At 36.3% G+C, this 20,416-nt stretch overlaps 1 protein-coding gene across 3 annotated transcripts in view; it reads left to right on the plus strand.

Annotated features, from left to right (window-relative positions):
• The window catches only part of WDR47 (WD repeat domain 47), a 57,011-nt gene that overhangs the window by 22,345 nt on the left and 14,250 nt on the right, over positions 1 to 20,416 (plus strand). For all 3 annotated transcript variants that reach the window (XM_004263118.3, XM_049707674.1, XM_049707680.1), the window contains 5 exons: positions 1,530 to 1,614; positions 3,218 to 4,020; positions 8,488 to 8,611; positions 14,158 to 14,336; positions 18,419 to 18,679. In XM_004263118.3, coding sequence (XP_004263166.1) covers positions 1,530 to 1,614; positions 3,218 to 4,020; positions 8,488 to 8,611; positions 14,158 to 14,336; positions 18,419 to 18,679 — 1,452 coding nt within the window. The remainder of the gene's footprint in view (positions 1 to 1,529; positions 1,615 to 3,217; positions 4,021 to 8,487; positions 8,612 to 14,157; positions 14,337 to 18,418; positions 18,680 to 20,416) is intronic.

The following is a 20,416-nucleotide window of genomic DNA, read 5'->3' on the forward strand; positions in this document are numbered from 1 at the left end:
CCACCCCCATTTTGGTAACCACAAGTTTGTTTTCTGTGTCTGTGAGTCTGTTTCGGTTTTGTATATATGTTCATTTGTATTATTTTTTAGATTCTACATGTGTTATCATATAGTATTTGTCTTTCTTTGTCTGACTTATTTCAGTAAGCACAATATTCTCTAGGTTCATCCATGTTTTTGCAGATGGCAATATTTCGTTCTTTTTCTGCTTCCTTGTGTGACTTTTAAAAAATTTTTTATTGAAGTATAGTTGATTTACAATGTTGTGTTAGTTTCAGGTGTACAGCAAAGTGATTCAGTTATACATATATCCACTCTTTTTTAGATTCTTTTCCCATGTAGGTCATCACAGAGTATTGAGTAGAGTTTCCTGTGCTATACAGTAGGTCTTTATTAGTTATTTATTTCATATAGAGTAGTGTGTATATGTCAATCCCAATCTCCCAATTTATCCCTCCTCCCCTTCCCCCATTAACCATAAGTTTGTTTTCCATATCTGTAACTCTATTTCTATTTTGTAAATAAGTTCATTTGTACCACTTTTTAGATTCCACATATAAGCGATATCATATGATATTTGTCCTTTTCTGTCTGACTTACTTCACTCAGTATGACAATCTCTAAGTCCATCCATGTTGCTGCAAATTGCATTATTTTGTTCTTTTTTATGGCTGAGTAATAGTTCATTGTGTGTGTATGTGTGTACACATGCACGCAATGCACCACAGCTACTTACTCCAATCATCTGTTGATGGGTACTTGGGTTGCTTCCATTAGATGACCCTCTTCCTGAAGGCAGGGATTTTGTTTTATTGGACACATATTTGCTGTTACAACAGTGGTTGAAAGAATGACTGTGAAGTTCATTATTATTTTCTTTCAGCCCTTAGAAACACTTTTCTTTAAAGTGCTTAAGGCATTCAACATGTTTTGATTCATAGAGAAGTCACGTAGACACTCCCTTCCCCTCTCTGAAAAATCCCTTTTAAAAAGTTTTAAGTCTACAGTTATCTTATGGTTTTTTAGCAATGTTGTTCATTCCTTCCTATCCTTTCAGCTCTATTTTTATTAGACCTTTCTCATGTTTGAAAAGAAAAGAGGACATATTTTGGGAAATAAAATATTTGTAATATAAAGAATTTTGATTTCATATTAGGTGACATTTGACATCTTCCATGAAAACTTGATTGCTTAGAATTAATATTGCAAATAGAAATCCTTCCTTTGAGCATTAAATTGTGATTACTTGCTACTGAAATTATTTTAATTATGGCTTCAGTGTGATCAGCTTTGTAAAATAATTAAAGAATTTTCTGAAAGCAAAGGTACTTACAGTAACTTATAAGTACATTTGATTTATGAGACATTGGAAAATTAATTTTTTAAAGTCTTTTTTTAAAGAAATAATTAGTCCTATAAGAAAAACTTGGCCTGTTTTGCTTTAGGAACTTGAGTCTCATTTCTTGTCTTCGACATTGCTATAATTCAGATTTTAATCATTTTAATGTTTCATATTTTATTTTTCACAGGTTTCGTTATATTATCCTGAAGCAGAAGTTTTTAGAAGCTTTATGTGTTAACAACGCAATGTCAGCAGAAGATGAGCCCCAGCATGTAAGATTTTTATTCCTAAAGGTTTGCTCCACAGTCTTGTTTCAGTCATAAGTATTCTATTCACTAAAGCAAAAGATTAGTATCATGAGTTTTCAAAGTTTTTATGATCGGGTGTGGGGCAAGATCTGCTCTTTTGCAGATGTAGTACTTTCAGTCTGTAGTGCTTCTGAATTTGTTGTGTGATTTAGGCAAAGATGATAAATGAGTGGCTGTCTGGTTGGAGAGTGTGTGCTCCCCTCTTGTTTAAGGTGATATAGATAGCAAAAGATGTTTGACTTGATGACTCTACATCATTGCTTCTTTTCTTATCCCAGAAGTGGATTATGTTTACTTCCACTTTCTGTCTTTTCAGTACTCTCTTTGATCCAGAGGTGTGTTTTTTAACTCTTTTTTTTTTTTTTTTTTTTTTTGGCTGTGCAGTGCAGCTTGTAGAATCTTAGTTCCCTGACCGGGGATTGAACCTGGGCCCTCAGCAGTGAAAGCACAGAGCCCTAACCACTGGACAGCCAGGGAATTCCCCAAAGGTGTTTTTTTAGTACAATGTGTATTTTTAATAACAATTTAGATTTAATGATATTAAATTCTTTTTGATTAGAGAGATACTTTTAAAGTTTTAATATTAGTATTGTCGCATCCAAAACCAAAGAAACTTTTATTAAGTGCCAGTAAGTAATCATTGAAATAATAGAGAAATGTTTGCAGATAATGATGTTTAAAAGTGGAAAGAAGGACTTCCCTGGTAGTCCAGTGGTTAAGACTCCATGCTTCCACTGCAGGGGTCACGGGTTTGATCCCTGGTCGGGGAACTAAGATTCTGCGTGCTGCATGTTGTGGCCAAAAAAAAGAAAAAAGTGGAAAGAACACTGGAATATTAGTCAATAAGAATTTTTATTCTGTCTTTGTCACTAACCAACTGAATTACATAGGTTAAATCTGCACCTTAACTTTTCCCACAGGTAAGATATAGAAGCTGTGCTATGCAAGCTCTAAGGTTCCTTACATCATCAAAAGCTTATGATACTAAGATAATATTCACTATACAAATTATTGTAATTTGTTTTTCAGCTAAGCTTCCTTTTGTTCTGTCTCTGCACTGTTTTTGTAGAAATGAACTGTAGGTGTTCCCTTTCTTGATTTGCTTTCTCTCCCCACACACATTTGTCCTAAGGTAAGTTTGAGGATGGCTCTTTTGCTTTTTGAGTAAGCTGGAGTGATAGCAAGCTATAATAAATAATTGAATTTTGGCATGCTTCAGTTTCATTGCTAGAAAACTTAATTATCCTTACTCTTAAAAAATTATACATTTGAAAATGATAGTATTAAGTCTGAATTACAACACTTTTTTTATAGGTAAAAGTTTAATGTGCTAATAACCAAATTTTAAAATCTTTATTTTAGGAGTAAAAAACATTTTGGTTCCTGACTTGAAACTTGTTAAATAGCCCACAATTATATGAGTATTCTGTGACATGAGTTTATCCTTTTGCAATTGAACAGTTTGTGAAAGTTCGTAAAGTGTCTTTATATTTGAATAAAATACTCTCATTGTTTTCATATCTCATAGCATCTCTCTTTATAGCAATCACTTATGTTTTTCTTACAGCTGGAATTTACCATGCAAGAAGCTGTGCAATGTTTACATGCCCTAGAAGAGTACTGTCCTTCTAAAGATGATTACAGCAAGCTCTGTTTGCTTTTGACTTTGCCTCGTCTGACCAATCATGCTGAATTTAAGGACTGGAATCCCAGCACTGCACGAGTTCACTGTTTTGAAGAGGCTTGTGTCATGGTTGCAGAATTCATCCCTGCTGATAGGAAGCTAAGTGAGGCTGGTTTTAAAGCAAGTAACAATCGTTTATTTCAGCTTGTAATGAAGGGCCTACTTTATGAATGCTGTGTAGAATTTTGTCAAAGTAAAGCAACTGGAGAAGAAATTACAGAAAGTGAAGTACTACTTGGTATCGACCTCTTATGTGGTAATGGTTGTGATGATTTGGATCTGAGTTTATTGTCATGGCTTCAGAATCTCCCATCTTCGGTCTTCTCTTGTGCTTTTGAACAGAAAATGCTTAATATTCATGTTGACAAACTTCTGAAACCCACAAAAGCTGCATATGCTGATCTTTTGACTCCTCTTATCAGCAAACTTTCTCCCTATCCATCATCTCCATTGAGAAGGCCTCAATCAGCTGATGCCTATATGACCCGCTCTCTGAATCCTGCTTTAGATGGCCTCACTTGTGGACTAACCAGTCATGATAAGAGAATTTCAGACCTTGGGAACAAAACTTCTCCAATGTCACACTCCTTTGCTAACTTCCATTATCCAGGGGTACAAAACCTCAGTAGAAGTCTCATGCTTGAGAATACAGAATGTCACAGTATTTATGAAGAATCCCCTGAACGGTAAGTATTTGCTCATGAAAATTGGGAGATCTCCACAAGTGTGAGATAATCTAATTGGTGTGTGTGTGTGTGTGTGTGTGTGTGTGTGTGTTTTCTAAATGTTCAAGTCCATTTAGTTGAAAGTTAGTCTTTAAAACTTTATTTATAAGGCGTTTTAAAAATTTTGATAATTACAGTTATCAGGGAAAACCTTTATTTTTGTATCCCGTATTATCATTTTGCTGGTTATAAAGGCAGTACATGTGCATTGAAGAAATTTTGGAAAATATGGAAGGGTGTCAATAAGAGAATTAAAATCCCACACAATCTTGCGCTTAGATGACCAACATTTTTCCAATGAATACATTTTTAAAAATTGAGAAGTTGCTATATATATTTTCATATAATTTGCTTTTTTCACTTGATAAATCATGACGTTTTCCCATATATTTTTCTTTTTTTGCGGTACGCGGGCCTCTCGCTGTTGTGGCCTCTCCCGTTGTGGAGCACAGGCTCCGGAACCGCAGGCTCAGTGGCCATGGCTTACGGGCCCAGCTGCTCCACGGCATGTGGGATCTTCCCGGACCAGGGCACGAACCTGTGTCCCCTGCATCAGCAGGCGGACTCTCAACCACTGTGCCACCAGGGAAGCCCCTCCCGTATTTTTAAACATTTATTGAGGTCAGTGATTAATGGTGTGTGCAGTATTCCATTGTATGACTGGATCATAATTTTACCTAGTTCCTTATTGTAAGAGAGTAGACTGTTTCCTGTAAATATTACTGTATTGAACATGTATGTATAAAAATCTCTGATTATTTCCACTTATCATTTTTTAGTAATTCTTTATATACATACATGAGAAAATTAAGTATTAAAACTACCACTTTTTCCTTCAAACCTGGCTTGAAATAATAATTTCCTGATTAGCAGTTCTTTATTTCAAGGCTTAGGAAACTTCCTGCCTCCATTTTCCAGGAAACCTACTGGGGACACATCCTGGTTTCCTATACTCAGAGTTGATGCTATGAAGTATTACTATCGACTGCAATAAGTTTATTAAAAGCACAAAAACTAAACCTAAACCTTTTACTATTCATATAGGAGAGTTGGAGGCATTCTTTATTGAAGAAGGAGCACTGGACTTGGAATTTCTATTTCTAATTAAAACAGGAGGAGGTCTTTAGTTAAGGGTTAAGGCACAAGAATTACAGGATAAATATTTATGGAAGCATTTTCTGTTAAGTTGCTGTGAGATTGTTGGGGTGGGTGGGTGTGATTTTCTTTAATGTTCTTTAAAGAGAGGAGAGGATTCTGGGATCAGTTAAGTGAGGGACTTCCCAAAGCCTAGGGTGACTTCCTAAGGCATCTTATTGCTCTGTATTTTATATTTGAAAGATAAAGATGATATCTAGTGATAAAAACGAATGAATATAATTTAATATAAGAGCATCCTATTATCTAAATCCTAAAGGAATAGAGAATCGTGAGCATTGGTAGACTATCTTAAAGTTTTCTTGGACTTTCTGATCCCCTTAGAGAAAATTCTCATTGTCTGGGATGCTGGGCTTCAATTCTGGGGGAACTGCTGATATTCTTCTGAGTACATGAGATGATAGGATATTCTTGGTTGATATAATGAATAGCACGTTTTGAATTGTGCACCAGTGGGATTGTCTTTATAAAGAAAAAAGACACACAAAAATCCAGCCAAATTTGACTCTACATGTGCTATTCCCTATGTAAAGAAAGTACTATAAATTGAGGAATGACTGAATAAAGATGGAAAGAAGTGGAATATGTTATTAGACCATTATAGAATAAACAGTGGGGTAAAACGTGACATGTCAAAAGGTAAGTAATATATGTGTTTTTAGCTGAGCAGTAGTAATAACCCAGAAAACATCTGTCATGTCTCTGAAATTGGAAAACTTATGGGACAAAGCAGTGTAGAACAATGAATAGAACATGGTCTTTGGAGTCAGACTTGGGTTTGAACTGTAGCCTTGCCATTTTCTAGCTGTGTGATCTTGGGATGGTTACTCTCTGAGCCTCAGTGACCTCCTCTATAAAATAGAGTGTTGACTTGCAGAGTGGTAAACATGTGCCTAGTGCTTAATAAATATAAATTTCCCCTGTTCAGGGTCCATACCCTTGGAAAGTACAGTGTGTCAAAAGGGCTACTAATAACATACTATGGGAGAGCTATTGTGCTGTGGATAAAGTATAAAAATTTACTTTGGAAAAAAGTTTGCCTGGTTTTAAAGAATATTTTAGGTGTAATTAAAAAATATTGGAAAGCTCAGATCAGTTATGTTAAAATGCAGCATAAAGAAACTCCTGCTTGTGGTAATTTGAAGTCAGTATTCATTTAAAAATATTTGATTGTCTTCTGTGTGCTAGCACTGTGCTGCATCCCCAGGGTATGATTGAGTTACTATGGTGAAGAAGAAGATAAAACACAGAAGAAAAGTTTATAAAAGAGTGTGTGGTATTTTGAAGGATATCTTTTCACTCGAACAGAAACCAACTCAAAATAAAAAAGGAATAAAAATCAGTTGAAATACACAGGCTGTGACTATACAATATAATGGTCTCAAAATTAAATGGCAGGAAAAAGATCTATTCGCATACCTGTGCCAGCATTGGATTTGGAGTCTGAAGACCTGGATTCAAGTTCTAGCTTTATTTACTGTGTATTTTTGGGAAAATGACTTTTTTGAGTCTGTTTCTTCATGTGTGAAATGGGAGTTTTAATCTATTTTACAGGTTATTGTGCAAGTTAAGTGAGATAATGCATGTGGAAGTGCTGTATAAATTGCAAAATTAAATCAAATGTTACTTTATAAAGGTTGTTTTAGTCTATATTCAGTTAATAACTCTTACAAATTCAATTTATGGACTAAAATGGGGCTTCCTATGGTCACTAGCAGCTTACAGCACAGTCTGATAGCTGAAAACTCTTCCCAGGTCTTTCTACTTCCTCCTCAGGGTGCATGTGTGTGTATGTATGTTTAGGTACTTAAGACTACTAGGCTGCTAACTAATGGTGCCTTTGTGAAGATGACTGTCTAGCTCTGCTTTCCTAAACTCTAGACCTATATTTTGATATGTCTTACATACTTCTGCCTGGAGAGGCCATTAGGAAGTCATCTCCTAATCAAATTCATTGAAGACAAAAATCACTTTACTTTTGTACTTGTTCCTATGGTGCCTTTTACTGATAGGTAATCTATGTGAATGTGGTATTTGTCATCTTTGGATAATCTTAGTTATTAAAAACTTTGAACAGCATAAATATGAAAGTAGAAATTGCTAGTATTTTAGAAGACTGTTAGGAACAACCTGACATAAGACATCAAGCTTACTAATTAGTATACATTAAAAATATTTGAGGACTTCCCCTGGTGCAGTGGTTAAGAATCCGCCTGCCAATGAAGGGGACACAGTTGAAGCCCTGGTCCGGGAAGATCCCACATGCCGTGGAGCAACTAAGCCAGTGCGCCACAACTACTGAGCCTGAGCTCTAGAGCCTATGAGCCACAACTACTGAGCCCGTGTGCCACAACTACTGAAGCCTGTGCGCCTAGAGCCTGTGCTCTGCAACAAGAGAAGCCACTGCAATGAGAAGCCCACACACTGCAATGAAGAGCAGCCCCCACTCGCCGCAACTAGAGAAAGCCTGCGCGCAGCAACAAAGACTCAATACAGCCAAAAATAAAATAAATTTTAAATAAATAAATAAAAATAATTAGTATAAATTTTTTTTAATTTGAAAGAGGTATGTTTAGCTTTTGTGTTAAGTGCAAATCAAAGAAAGCCTTTTAATAAAATCTCAACTATTCTTAAAATTTTATTGAAATATATTAGAGGAAAGAAAATTGATGTTTGGATAACAAAATAACAGATTAAGAGTTCTTTAAGAGAGTGTAGGCCTTAGGTCATCTAACCTATTAATTCGTAGGTGAAGCTGAGCCACAGAGAATGTAAGTGATTTTCCCAAGGTCACACACATTATTTTAGATGGGAGCCCCTACCGTCCTTGCTTAATAATCCAGTGCTTTTCCATTATAAGCACATTCTATTTTAAAAAATCCCTTACATAGTGTACTTAAGAGAAGAAAGTGGGCTTCCTTGGTGGCGCAGTGGTTGAGAGTCTGCCTGCCAATGCAGGGGACGCGGGTTCGTGCCCCGGTCCGGGAGGATCCCACATGCCGTGGAGTGGCTGGGCCCATGGGCCATGGCCACTGGGCCTGCGCGTCCGGAGCCTGTGCTTCGCAGCGGGAGAGGCCACAGCAGTGAGAGGCCTGCATACCGCAAAAAAAAAAAAAAAAAAAAAAAGAGAGAAGAAAGTAAAATTTAAAAATCTGTTTTTGTGCATTTGATAAACACTTAGGCTAAATATTCACTTTTTAAATTAAAATTTCTCTAACTACAATATGTTTTTCTTTACCCCTACCTCTTCCTTTTTGTTTTTTTGCCCTGAAGTGATACACCTGTCGAGGCACAGCGGCCTATCAGCAGTGAAATCCTGGGCCAGAGTTCAGTTTCAGAAAAAGAGCCTGCAAATGGAGCACAGAATTCAGGACCAGCTAAGCAAGAAAAAAATGAGGTAATATTTACTACACCTCGAGTCTTTTAGAGTTATTCTCTTTGTAAGAAGTAATACTATTTGCTTGGATAGAATTTAAAAAGAATTGTCTGATATTTGAGAGTAGGAGAGAGAATATCTAGATTTTCTTATTTATTAGATCATTTTCTCCCCTCTTCCTTAAGAATTTATAGTATTTTTAGTTATCACTGTATATTTTGGAGCATTTTTAATGGATGGATTTATTAACAATTTAAAATATCACAGTTGACATTGCTCCTACATGTTTGAGCACTCATGTAATTGAACTTGCATTAAATGCGGACAGCTTGTATTTTTAAGATATATGCTCTGTATTTTGCTAATTAGATTTAATGAGCAAGAAATTGTGACATTTATAATATAGAATAATACTTTATCTAAGCCTTTAGAGTTCCAGATTATTTTTCTGTGGTGCTTTGGGAAGGAAATTGTACTGTGAAATAGGGTGTAAATTTTATCTTATATATATTATCCCCACTTATAAGGGGTGAGTAGGTAGGTTTAATAAGTTGAATAAGTTTTTTTGGTTTTGACTAAACATTTAGAATGAAGTAGAAAAATTTTTCTTAAAAGTACATATGGATATGCACAAAACAACAGAATCCCGAAATATATGAGGCAAACATTGGCAGAGCTGAAGGGAGAAATAGACAGTTCTGCAATAATAGTTGGAGACATCAATACCTCACTTGCAGTAATGGATAGAACATTTAACAGAAGATCAGTAAGGATATAGAGGACTTGAACAACACTGTAAACCAACTGGACGTAATAGACATCTATAGAACACTCAACAATAGTAGAATACACATTCTTCTCCAGTGCACGTGCAGTGTTCTTCAGGATAGACCATGTGTTAGGACGCAAAACAAGTCTCAATAACTTTTAAAAGATCTGAAATCATGTAAAGTATCTCCTCTGACCACAGTGGAATGAAGCTAGAAATTGATAACAGAAGGAAAATTTTTAAATCCAAAATTTGTAAAAATTAATCAACACACTCTTAAACAACCACTGGATCAAAGAAGAAATCACAAGGGAAAATAGAAAATACTTAGAGACTAATGAAAATGAGTACAACATACCAAATATACAACAAAATTATGGAATGCAGCAAAAGCAGTGCTCAGGGAGAAATTTATAGCTGCAAATGCTTACATTAAAAAAGAAGAAAGATCTCAAATCAATAACCTAATTTTATGCCTTGAAGAGCTAGGAAAAGGAAGAGCAAGCTAGACCCAAAGCTAGCAGAAGGAAGGAAATAATAAAGATTAGAAGAGAGAGAAATAAAATAGAGAAAAGGAAAACAACAGAGGGAATCAACAAAACCAAAAGTTGGTTCTTTTAAAAGATCAATAAAATTGACAAGCCCGTAGCTAGACTGACAGAGAAAAACAAAACACAAATAACTAAAATCAAAAATAAAACTATCAACCTTACAATAATGAAAAGATTATAAGAGAATACTGTGACCAGTTGTAAGCCAACAAATTAAACAACTTAGATGAAATGGACAAATTCCTTAGAAACACAAATTACTAAACTGACTCAGAAAGAAATAGAAAATCTCAACAGATGTATAATGAGTAAAGAGATTGAATCAGTAATCAAAAAACTTCTCAACAGAGAAAAGACTGGGATCAGATGGCTTTACTGGTGAATTCTACAAACATTTAGGAAGCGTTAACAATCCTCAAAATTTTCCAAAAAATATGAGGAGGAAACACTTCCTAACTCATTCTGTGAGGCCAGCATTACCCTGATAGCAAAACCAAGTGAAAATATTACAAGAAAAGAAAACTACAGACCAATACCTCTTATAAACATAGAAGCAAAAGTCAACAAAATACTGGTAAACCAAATCCATCAGCATATTAAAAAGATGATGCATTCTGACCAAGTGGATTGATTGCAGGATGCAAGGTGGTTCAACATAAAAACAATCAGTTTAATATACATCACATTAATAGAATGAAGGAAAAAAAGAAACAACATGCAATTATCTCAATTGATGCAGAAAAGACATTTGAGAAAATCAAACACTTTGCTGATAAAAGCTCTCAGAGAACTAAGAATAGAATGGAACTTCCTCAGCATGCTGAAGATCATTTATGTAAAACCCAACCTAACAGCATACTCAATAGTTAATGAGTAGAAGCTTTCTCCCTAAGGTCAGGAACAAAGATAAGGATGCCTGCTTTCACCGCTGCTATTCAACATTTATTAGAAGTTCTAGCCAGAGCAGTTAGACCAGAAAAAGAAATAAATTGGAAAGGAAGAAGTAAAGCTATCTCTATTCACAGATGACATGAATATTATATGTATAATCATGAATAATTCACAAGACAGCTACTAGAGCTTATAAACAGGTTCAACAGAGTTGCAGGGTACAAGATCAACACATAAAAATCAGTTGTGTTTCTATACACTAACAATGAACAATCAGAAAAGGAAATTAAGAAAGCGATTTCAGTGCTTCCCTGGTGGCACAGTGGTTGAGAGTCTGCCTGCCAATGCAGGGGACACAGGTTCGTGCCCTGGTCCGGGAAGATCCCACATGCCACGGGGCGGCTGGGCCCGTGAGCCGTGGCCACTGAGCCTGCGCGTCTGGAGCTGTGCTCCGCAATGGGAGAGGCCACAACAGTGAGAGGCCCGTGTACCACAAAAAAAAAAAAAAAAAAAAAAAAAGAAAGCGATTTCATTTGCAACAGCATATAAAAGGATAAAATATCTGGGAATAAATTAAGGAGTTGAAAGACTTGTATGCTAAAATCTACAAAACATTGCTGAAAGAAGTTAAAGAAGATCTAAATAATTGAAGACATTCTGTGTTAATGGATCAGAAGATTTAATACTGTTAAGATGTCAGTACTACCCCAGTATTATTTACAGATTCCATGCAATTCCTATAAAAATTCCGCCACCTCTTTTGCAGTAATGGAAAAGCCAATACTCAAATTCATATGGAATTGCAAGGGACCTTGAATAGCCAGAACAATTTTGAAAAAAGAAGAACAAAGTTGTAGGAGTCACACTTCATAATTTCAAAACTTACTACAAAGCTACAGTAATCCAAACTGTGTGGTACTTGTATAAGGATAGGCATATAGACCAATAGAATAAATTGAGAGACCAGAAATAATTCTGTATATCTGTGACCAACTGATTATTGGCAAGGGTGCCAAGTCCATTCAGTGGGGGAAAAAATAGTCTTTTCAACAGATGATGCTAGATCAACTGGATTTCCACATGCAAAAGAATGAAGTTGGACCTCTACCTCACAACATATATAAAAATTAACTAAAAATAGATCAACAACTTAAGTATAGGATCTAAAAGTATAGAACTCTTAGAAGAAAACAAAGGGATAAATCTTCACAACCTTAGATTTTGTAATGTGTTCTTACGTATGATACCAAAGCTTAAGCAACAAATGTAAAAATTGATAAATTGGACTTTATCAAAATTAAAAACTTTTGGATTTCCCTGGTGGTCCAGTGGGTAAGACTCCATGCTCCCAATGCAGGGGGCCCGGGTTCGATCCCTGGTCGTGGAACTAGGTCCCACACATATGCCACAACTAAGAAGTCTGCATGCTGTAACTAAGAGCCCACATGCTGCAATTAAAAGATCCCACATGCCACAACTAAGACCCAGGGCAGCCAAAATAAATAAATAAATAATTTTGAAAAAAACCTTTTGTGTATCAAAGGACATTATCAAGAAAGTGAAAGGACAGCCTACAGAATGGGAAAAATATTTGCAAATCATTTATCTGGCAAGAGTTTAATATCTAGAATATGTAAAGAACTACTACAACTCAACAACAAAAAAACCCAGTCTAAAAAAGGACTTGAATAGACATTTCTGCAAATTGGCTAAATGTCTATAAATGGCCAGTGAGTACATGAAGAAGATGCTTAACATCACTTGTCATTAGGGAAATGTAAATCAAAACCACAATGAAATATAACTTCACAACTACTAAAATGGCTAAAATCAAAGCAATGGAAAATAACACGTGTTGATGAAGAAATAGAGAAATTTGAGCCCTCACACATTGCTGGTTGGTATGTAAAATGGTGCTGTTACTGTGGTTTCATGGTACCTCAAAAACCTAAATATAGAATTACTGTATGACCCAGTCATTTCACTTCTAGGTATATACCCAAAGGCATTGAAAGCAAGGACTCAAACAGATATCTGTACATCCATGTTCATAGCAGCATTATTTATAGTGGCCAAAAGGTAGAAATAACCCATGTCCATCCACAGGTTAATGGATAAACAAAAGTGATATATTGATACAATGGGATATTATTCAGCCATAAAAAGGAATGATATGCTACAACTTGGATGACCCTCTAAAACATCATGTTAAGTGAAATAAGCCAGACACAAAAGGACAAATATTGTATGATTCCATTTATATGAAATATCTAGGATAGGCAAATTTATAGAGACAGAAAGTAGAAGTTAGCAGGGGTTAGGGGGAGAGGGAAGTGAGGAGTTATTGCTTAATGGTTATGGAATTTCTGTTTGGGGTGATGAAAATTTTTGGAAATAGATAATAGTGATGGTTGTACAATACTATGAATCTAATGCCACTGAATTGTACACTGAAAAATGGTTAAAATTACAATATTTGTATCTTACAACAAAAATTTTTTTAAAGAACATACAGATAATTTTGTCTCAGAGTTATTGCTATAAGTTATGAAGTGAAGGGGGACTGTTACTATTTTCTGGAAAAGGGAGACAGTTTTAGCTTTGGTTAGCGGTACAAGACTCTTAGATAAGCTTATTATCAGTGTTGGCCAAGTTTAGAGATGACTGCTTTGTTTCAGTTCACGTGACCTGTGTAGTGTGACCAGACTCTGGCTTGGCAGGAATCTTTCTTTGCCACTATTTGAATTCACTATGATATTTAAGTCCTTTAAGTTGGCTTCTAGAAGAGTGAGGAAGGAATGTTGAGACTGCTAAGTTTAACACCCATTTATTCTACTTTCTTGTGAAAGGCTGTTTGAATTAAAGTATTGTTTTTGAGGGAAATTTTATAAGCTTCCCTCCAGATTAACCTATTAAGCCACGTACATGCTTAAATCAAGTGTGTTGGATAAGATTAATATTGTGCTTATTAAATATTAATGTAGTCCCTCAGTATTTTTTTTTCTAGTAATATAGATAGATTTGTGTTTGTCTGTATCTACATTTGTATTCTCTATCTGTTTCCCTTGTGACAACTGTAACTTGTATTTTTATTTGGTGTTAGGGATCCAGGATGACCATTCATTTTGGTCAGTCTCTTGCTGTGGAATTCAGCAAATTAACTGATCTGATCTACTTGACTGTTAAGACTCATGGATACTATGTTATTTTTCAAAGAGCCAATATATTAAGTACTTTCTGATTGTTATTTATAGCTATCTGTATGTTTTATTCAGCACTTATAGAAGTTACTGTTGAGTGGTGACATATTCAATTGTAGTCTGCTCAAATATATTATTTTTTCTAATATTTTTAAGCTTCGAGATTCAACAGAACAATTTCAAGAATATTATAGGCAACGATTACGCTATCAACAGCATTTAGAACAGAAGGAGCAACAGCGACAGATATACCAACAGATGCTGCTTGAAGGAGGTGTGAATCAGGAGGATGGTCCTGATCAGCAGCAGAATCTTACCGAACAATTCCTCAATAGGTCAGTCTTTTTAGTCACTCTTTTAAATATAAGGAATTATTTAAAAGCTATTAAGAGCATGCAGCAACTGCTACTTGCCGTGTATAGTTTGAAATTTTAAGGCTTTTTAAGTGTTTCAAGTAGTGTGGAGTTACTTAATCTCTTCCAGTCACAGCATTCTGAGGGCTCATCTGGTTTTGTCCTTCTTCCCTTTAAATGGCCTTTCACATCTAAGCAAAGGGAGCAGTGAGAGTGGTGGTTTCAGCACACAGCCTGGAAGTAGACTACTTCTGGATCCAGCCCTGTCCCAGGGTAGCTGAGGACCTAGAGGGAGTTACTACCTTCTATTTGCTTCTTTCCTCATCTATTTCACAGGGTTGCCATGAAGATTAAATGCGTTAATCCACGTAAAGTGCTTAAAAAAGTACCTGGCATAGAGTAAGCACTATATTAAGTGTTACCTGTTATTTTTATTGTTATTTTGAGAGCTTAAACTCTCAGATTCTATTGAATTCAGTATATTAAAATGATTCTTTCTTATAATTTCTGCCAAGACAGTATGAACTTATGTTATTTTTAACTATAGGAGGTAAATATATGGTAACTTTTTTTTTTTTAGAAATCAGTAAACCAGAATATGTTTGTTTATTTATTTATTTATAAAAATTAATTAATTAATTTTTGGCCACGTTGGGTCTTCCTTGCAGCGAGCCGGGGTTACTCTTCATTGTGGTGCGCAGGCTTCTCATTGTGGTGGATTCTCTTGTTGCGGAGCATGGGCTCTAGAAGCGTGGGCTTCAGTAGTTGTGGCACATGGGCTCAGTAGTTGTGGCTAGCGGTCTCTAGAGCACAGGCTCAGTAGTTGTGGTGCACGGGCTTAGTTGCTCCGCAGCATGTGGGATCTTCCTGGACCAGGGCTTGAACCCGTGTCCCCTGCATTGGCAGGCAGATTCCTAACCACTGCACCACCAGGGAAGCCTGAATATGTATATTTAAATGAGCAAGGGTTGTTGGAAGATTGAATTAGCATACATAAAAAATTACTTAGAATAATTTCTAGCATATAGGAGGTATGCCATAAATGTTGGCTATCATCATGATTATAATATGGCAATGCAGTGGGGACTGTCTTTACTTGGTTCAGTAATATTGGAAGTAATCTGCTTGACACTCTGCGTGTTATGCAAGTCAGTGAGCCTGAAACTGATCCTGTCTTCAAACCTTCACACAAGGAACTTGTATAGTGGTAATCTATAGAGTCTAGGTAGGCTTCTGAACATTCAGTTTGAGGGTCGTTTAATTATCACCTCTGATCAAGTCAGTGGCTTATGAGAATTATCCTAATTTGATGAATTGCTACTTCCAGTTCTTGGATGTCATCTTCATATCAGTAAGTCATGGTTGCAGTTTGACTTCCTGACTTTTATTTTTCAGTGAAAGCAGATACCTAGCATTAAGTCAGAACATGAAGTGGCAAGGTTCTGTGATTCTGGTAGTAGTAAGATGTCCTTTCTCAGAAAAAAAGTTAAACTATTCAAGATGGTTTATTCTTCCTTTAAAGACAATAATAAATAGAATTCAAATTATTTCTTATAATTTAGGTTCAGTTTAGAGCATATTTATTATTTAACAACTGTTCTCAATTTCTTTAGAGATTAGAATTTTAAATTGTACTAAAGGTAAGTATGTTATAAAAATCCATAGGATAACCAGGTCTATTATAAATAAATATGAATGGGTGTTTATCCTAAGTTTTCGTAAATTAGTTTCATATAAATTCTCTGTTGCTGTCTTTTTTTTTTTTTTTTGGCTGCATTGGGTTTTCGTTGCTGCGCCTGGGCTTTCTCTAGTTGCGGCGAGTGGGGGCTACTCTTCATTACGGTGCACGGGCTTCTCATTGCGGTGGCTTCTCTTGTTGTGGAGCATGGGCTCTAGGCACGTGAGCTTCAGTAGTTGTGGCATGAGGACTCAGTAGTTGAGGCTTGCAGGCTCTAGAGCGCAAGTTCAGTAGTTGTGGTGCATGGGCTTAGTTGCTCCGTGGCATGTGGGATCTTCCTGGACTGGGGCTTGAACCTGTGTCCCCTGCATTGGCAGGCAGATTCTTAACCATTGTGCCACCAGGGAAGCCCTCTGTTGTTGTCTTAACCATTTCTTATCTATTCTGTTTTCTAACTCTTTAAAATAATAGTTCAGGGCTTCCCTGGTGGCGCAGTGGTTGAGAGTCCACCTGCCGATGCAGGGGACACGGGTTCGTGCCCTGGTCCGGGAAGATCCCACATGCTGCGGAGCGGCTAGGCCCGTGAGCCATGGCCGCTGAGCCTGCGCGTCCAGAGCCTGTGCTCCGCAACAGGAGAGGCCGCAACAGTGAGAGGCCCGCGTACCACAAAAAAACAAACAAAAAAAATAGTTCAATCCTTTTTTTCTGGACCTTATATAACTGAGCCTGTACCAGGACATTAAAGTACCTGACTAATACCAAGGACAAATTGAATAGAGATAGAATCTAGAAATTAAAATATACTTTTTTCCCCTTAATGTTTTAGTCTTCCAAATCATTCTAGCAGCAGAGCAGTTTCCAGAATTAAATTTTGTTTCTTCCTTCCCAGAGGCATAGAAAGAGGCAGAGAAATAAGAGTCATGTTCTGTAATAGAACTTACTGAAAAAAATCAACTAAAGCATGATAGGATTATTATTAACAGTACTGTATCACTACTTTATACCTCTTGATATTTTGTTTCTGTTACTAATAATTGGCACTTATAGGCATATTCTGCCCCTTCCCCATCCTCCCCACTTTGAGAAAATCAATATGATATTTGCATTTTAGATTCTTTATACTTAGCATTTCCCACATTTATTTGACTCAGGATCTTTTTTTTTTTTTTTTTTGCTGTACACGGGCCTCTCACTGTTGTGGCCTCTCCCGTTGTGGAGCACAGGCTCTGGACGCGCAGGCTCAGAGGCCATGGCTCACGGGCCCAGCTGCTCCGCGGCATGTGGGATCCTCCCGGACGGGGCACGAACCCGCGTCCCCTGCATCGGCAGGCGAACTCTCAACCACTGCGCCACCAGGGAAGCCCAGGATCTTTTTTTATGGGGAGCATTTCACAGGATTAGTGTTTCATAGACGATTAGAAGTACTGTCTAGTTAAACATTTTAACTGATAAATATTTAGTAATGGCTGCCAATTCCTTTAATAATATTAAACTGCTCTTTTAAAGTCTTTTTTAAGCCCTAAACATACACATGCACGCATGCACAAGCACACACATGAACACTAATGTTTAATGTAGGTAAATTAGAAAATACAGTGAGCCACAATACCCCTTGGTAGTTACATCCCTTATGTAGTCCTCTCTCATACTAAATCTAGGCGGGAGAAAGTGATTCTCCAGTTCTGGTCTAAATCTTAAGAGAGCCTGGCAGCTTCCTCTGTGCCCTTTGGAGCCCTGAGTCCAGCATAAGGAGTCAGGCTACCCTGACGTAGGGAGACTTGCAGTGAGGGAAAGACCCCAAGGCCACCTTGTTTTGCTCCCTGTTTTATCTCACTAGTGCCTAGATCAGAGCCTGGCAAATAGTTTTTGTAGAATGAATAAATGAATGAATGAGTGAATGTGTGGATAATAGGGATGCCACTTGACTTTGTCCCATCATGGCCTGCTCTAGTCATCCATTTCTTAGTTGATATGACATTACTAGACAGATGAAATGAAAATGGCTTGTTTTGTTTTGTTGGTGAGAAATTTGATAGTGGTGATATTTTTATTATTTTGGGAAATTAATTTTCATGTTGAAAATTGAACCAAAGTTGTACTGGAGAAGAAACAGATTTTCTTTCTGTTTTTTTATGGTAAAAGGTGCTTAAAAAAAAATCAGTGATACCCATTATGCCTGTCTCCTTTACAGTGATATACTATAGGAAAATTTGGATCTTCTTTCAGTTTCTTGGTTATGTCTTAAACTGATGATGGTAATTTTTAGTACTAAACTTGTCATATATTATATGTGCATGTATTTACCCTCTCAAATTTTCAGTCTCCTATATGTTAGGAATATGACTAAGTTTTTATTTTAATATAATTATGTTGTTTTATTTTATAGGTCCATTCAAAAGCTAGGTGAATTAAATATTGGAATGGATAGCCTTGGTAATGAGGTACCAGCGCTCAACCAGCAATGTAATGGGAACAAAGGCAATGGATCTAATAATTCTTCCATCACTAGTTTTTCTACACCATCCCAAGACTCTAGTCAGAGATTAACACATGATGCTTCAGATATTCACACAAGCACTCCTAGTAATCCTGGATCAATAAATCACACACCTTTTCTTGAGGAATCACCTTCTTGTGGAAACCAAATGTAAGTGCTTTACTTTGTTAGACCTGGAAATGTTAACTTCATACTAATAAATAGACTTGGAAAGTTGAACTTCTCTTTGGAGCCTTACAAATGAAAGTTTTTACAGTTCATTACCTACAAATTTTTTTTTTCTGATCTGCCTTCATTTATCTATATTCTCTTCTACTAACTTCTGAGTCTCTTAATAGTCTTTATTCTCCTATTTTTCTTTTTGCTTTCTTACCACCACCAAGGTAATTCTATTTTTTTATAAGCCATCTTACTCAGAGATCATACAGTTTTAGGCTTTATCTTCTCCCCAGTTTTTTCCCTTGCCATTGGTACCTTTCAACAAATAATCTTTTAATTCACAGACATCCAGGGCACAAGAAGATGTTTTCTGACATGGTGGAATGATTGCAGCAAGACAGTCTTGGCAGCTCTGGTAGTTACAGCAATTGAGACTTCTTGCATATTTATATTTTCAGTAGTCAGAGAAAAATTTTCATCTTGTTATCAGTAGACAAGTGTTAGTTTATGCAATGGGAATAGTTGAGCATTTTCTTCCTCTATTATAATATTGAACACCTTTGGGAGTAGTTCGTTTTAAAATACATAACTTGCTTTTGGCATTTGGATGTTTACAGGAATTAGCTTTATACATTTAGTATCAAAAACTCTAGTTTTATACTTAAGAATATAAGTTTATTTAATATTTGCTTCTTTATTACAGTTCCTATAACACTTGTTTTGTGTACCCCCCAAACTAGAACTCAGATTTTAAAATTGGTTTTTATTTTTATCAAAGTAATATACATGCATGGTTTAAAAGGACAAATAGCACTTCAAGGCTTAAAACAAAACAGAATCCCCTCTCTTACCCATCTTGTCCATGACTTCTGTTTCCAGTAGGCTGCCATTTTCAACCTAGTTAGCTGTTTCTTTTGCTATGTATCTCCACATTTCTGAATAATCTGCTTCTATTGCTGTTTTTATTATCCCTTGATTCCCTGCCAATTAGATTTAGCTACCATACCTTACCCACAACACATTAATTTTGTCTACACCTTCTTCTAATATACATCAATTTTTGTTTAAATCGGTATTCAGTGTTAACATTACTATGGCCATGTAAATGTTATTTACAACTGAGTCATATAATACGAATATATTTCCTTTCACAAAACTTTTTTGTTTTTCATGGGGGGAGTAATTGCCTCATTTTTGGTGTGCATGTGTATGTGTATACATGCTTCGTCTTCTTGGTACTAAACTATCTGCAGATGCTGTGACAGAACTGTAAAATCATAAAACTCCTCATTACAGTAAAAAATATTAGGTACTTTCTCTTTCCGTTTTTTTCCCCCCCTGGGAGATACCCCTCCAAGATCACTCCTGGTTCACTTTATATTCATTGCTTCTAAGTCATTTTATTCAGGCCTAGAGAGTCCTGGGACTTTCCTTCACCATTCTCCTGGGAGTTTCCTTTGCCTGTTCCCTGTATTGGATCCCCTGCTTTAGGATCTCATGTAGTTTTCTGAAAAGGGGTACATCAGAGTAGAAGTTTCTGAGATCTTGCATGTCCAAGTATTTCATATTTGACTTGTTAGTATAGCTGAGTATAGAATTCTAGAATGGAAATCATTTCTCAGAGTTTCAGAGTCATTGCTACATGCTCACATACATATTGAAAAGTCTGATGCCATTGTGATATGATCCTTTGTATGAGGACTACTGCTTTTTCCACTCTGGGATTTT

This window comes from Orcinus orca, chromosome 1, assembly GCF_937001465.1.
Source record: "Orcinus orca chromosome 1, mOrcOrc1.1, whole genome shotgun sequence".
In the NCBI taxonomy this organism is placed as follows: domain Eukaryota; kingdom Metazoa; phylum Chordata; class Mammalia; order Artiodactyla; family Delphinidae; genus Orcinus; species Orcinus orca.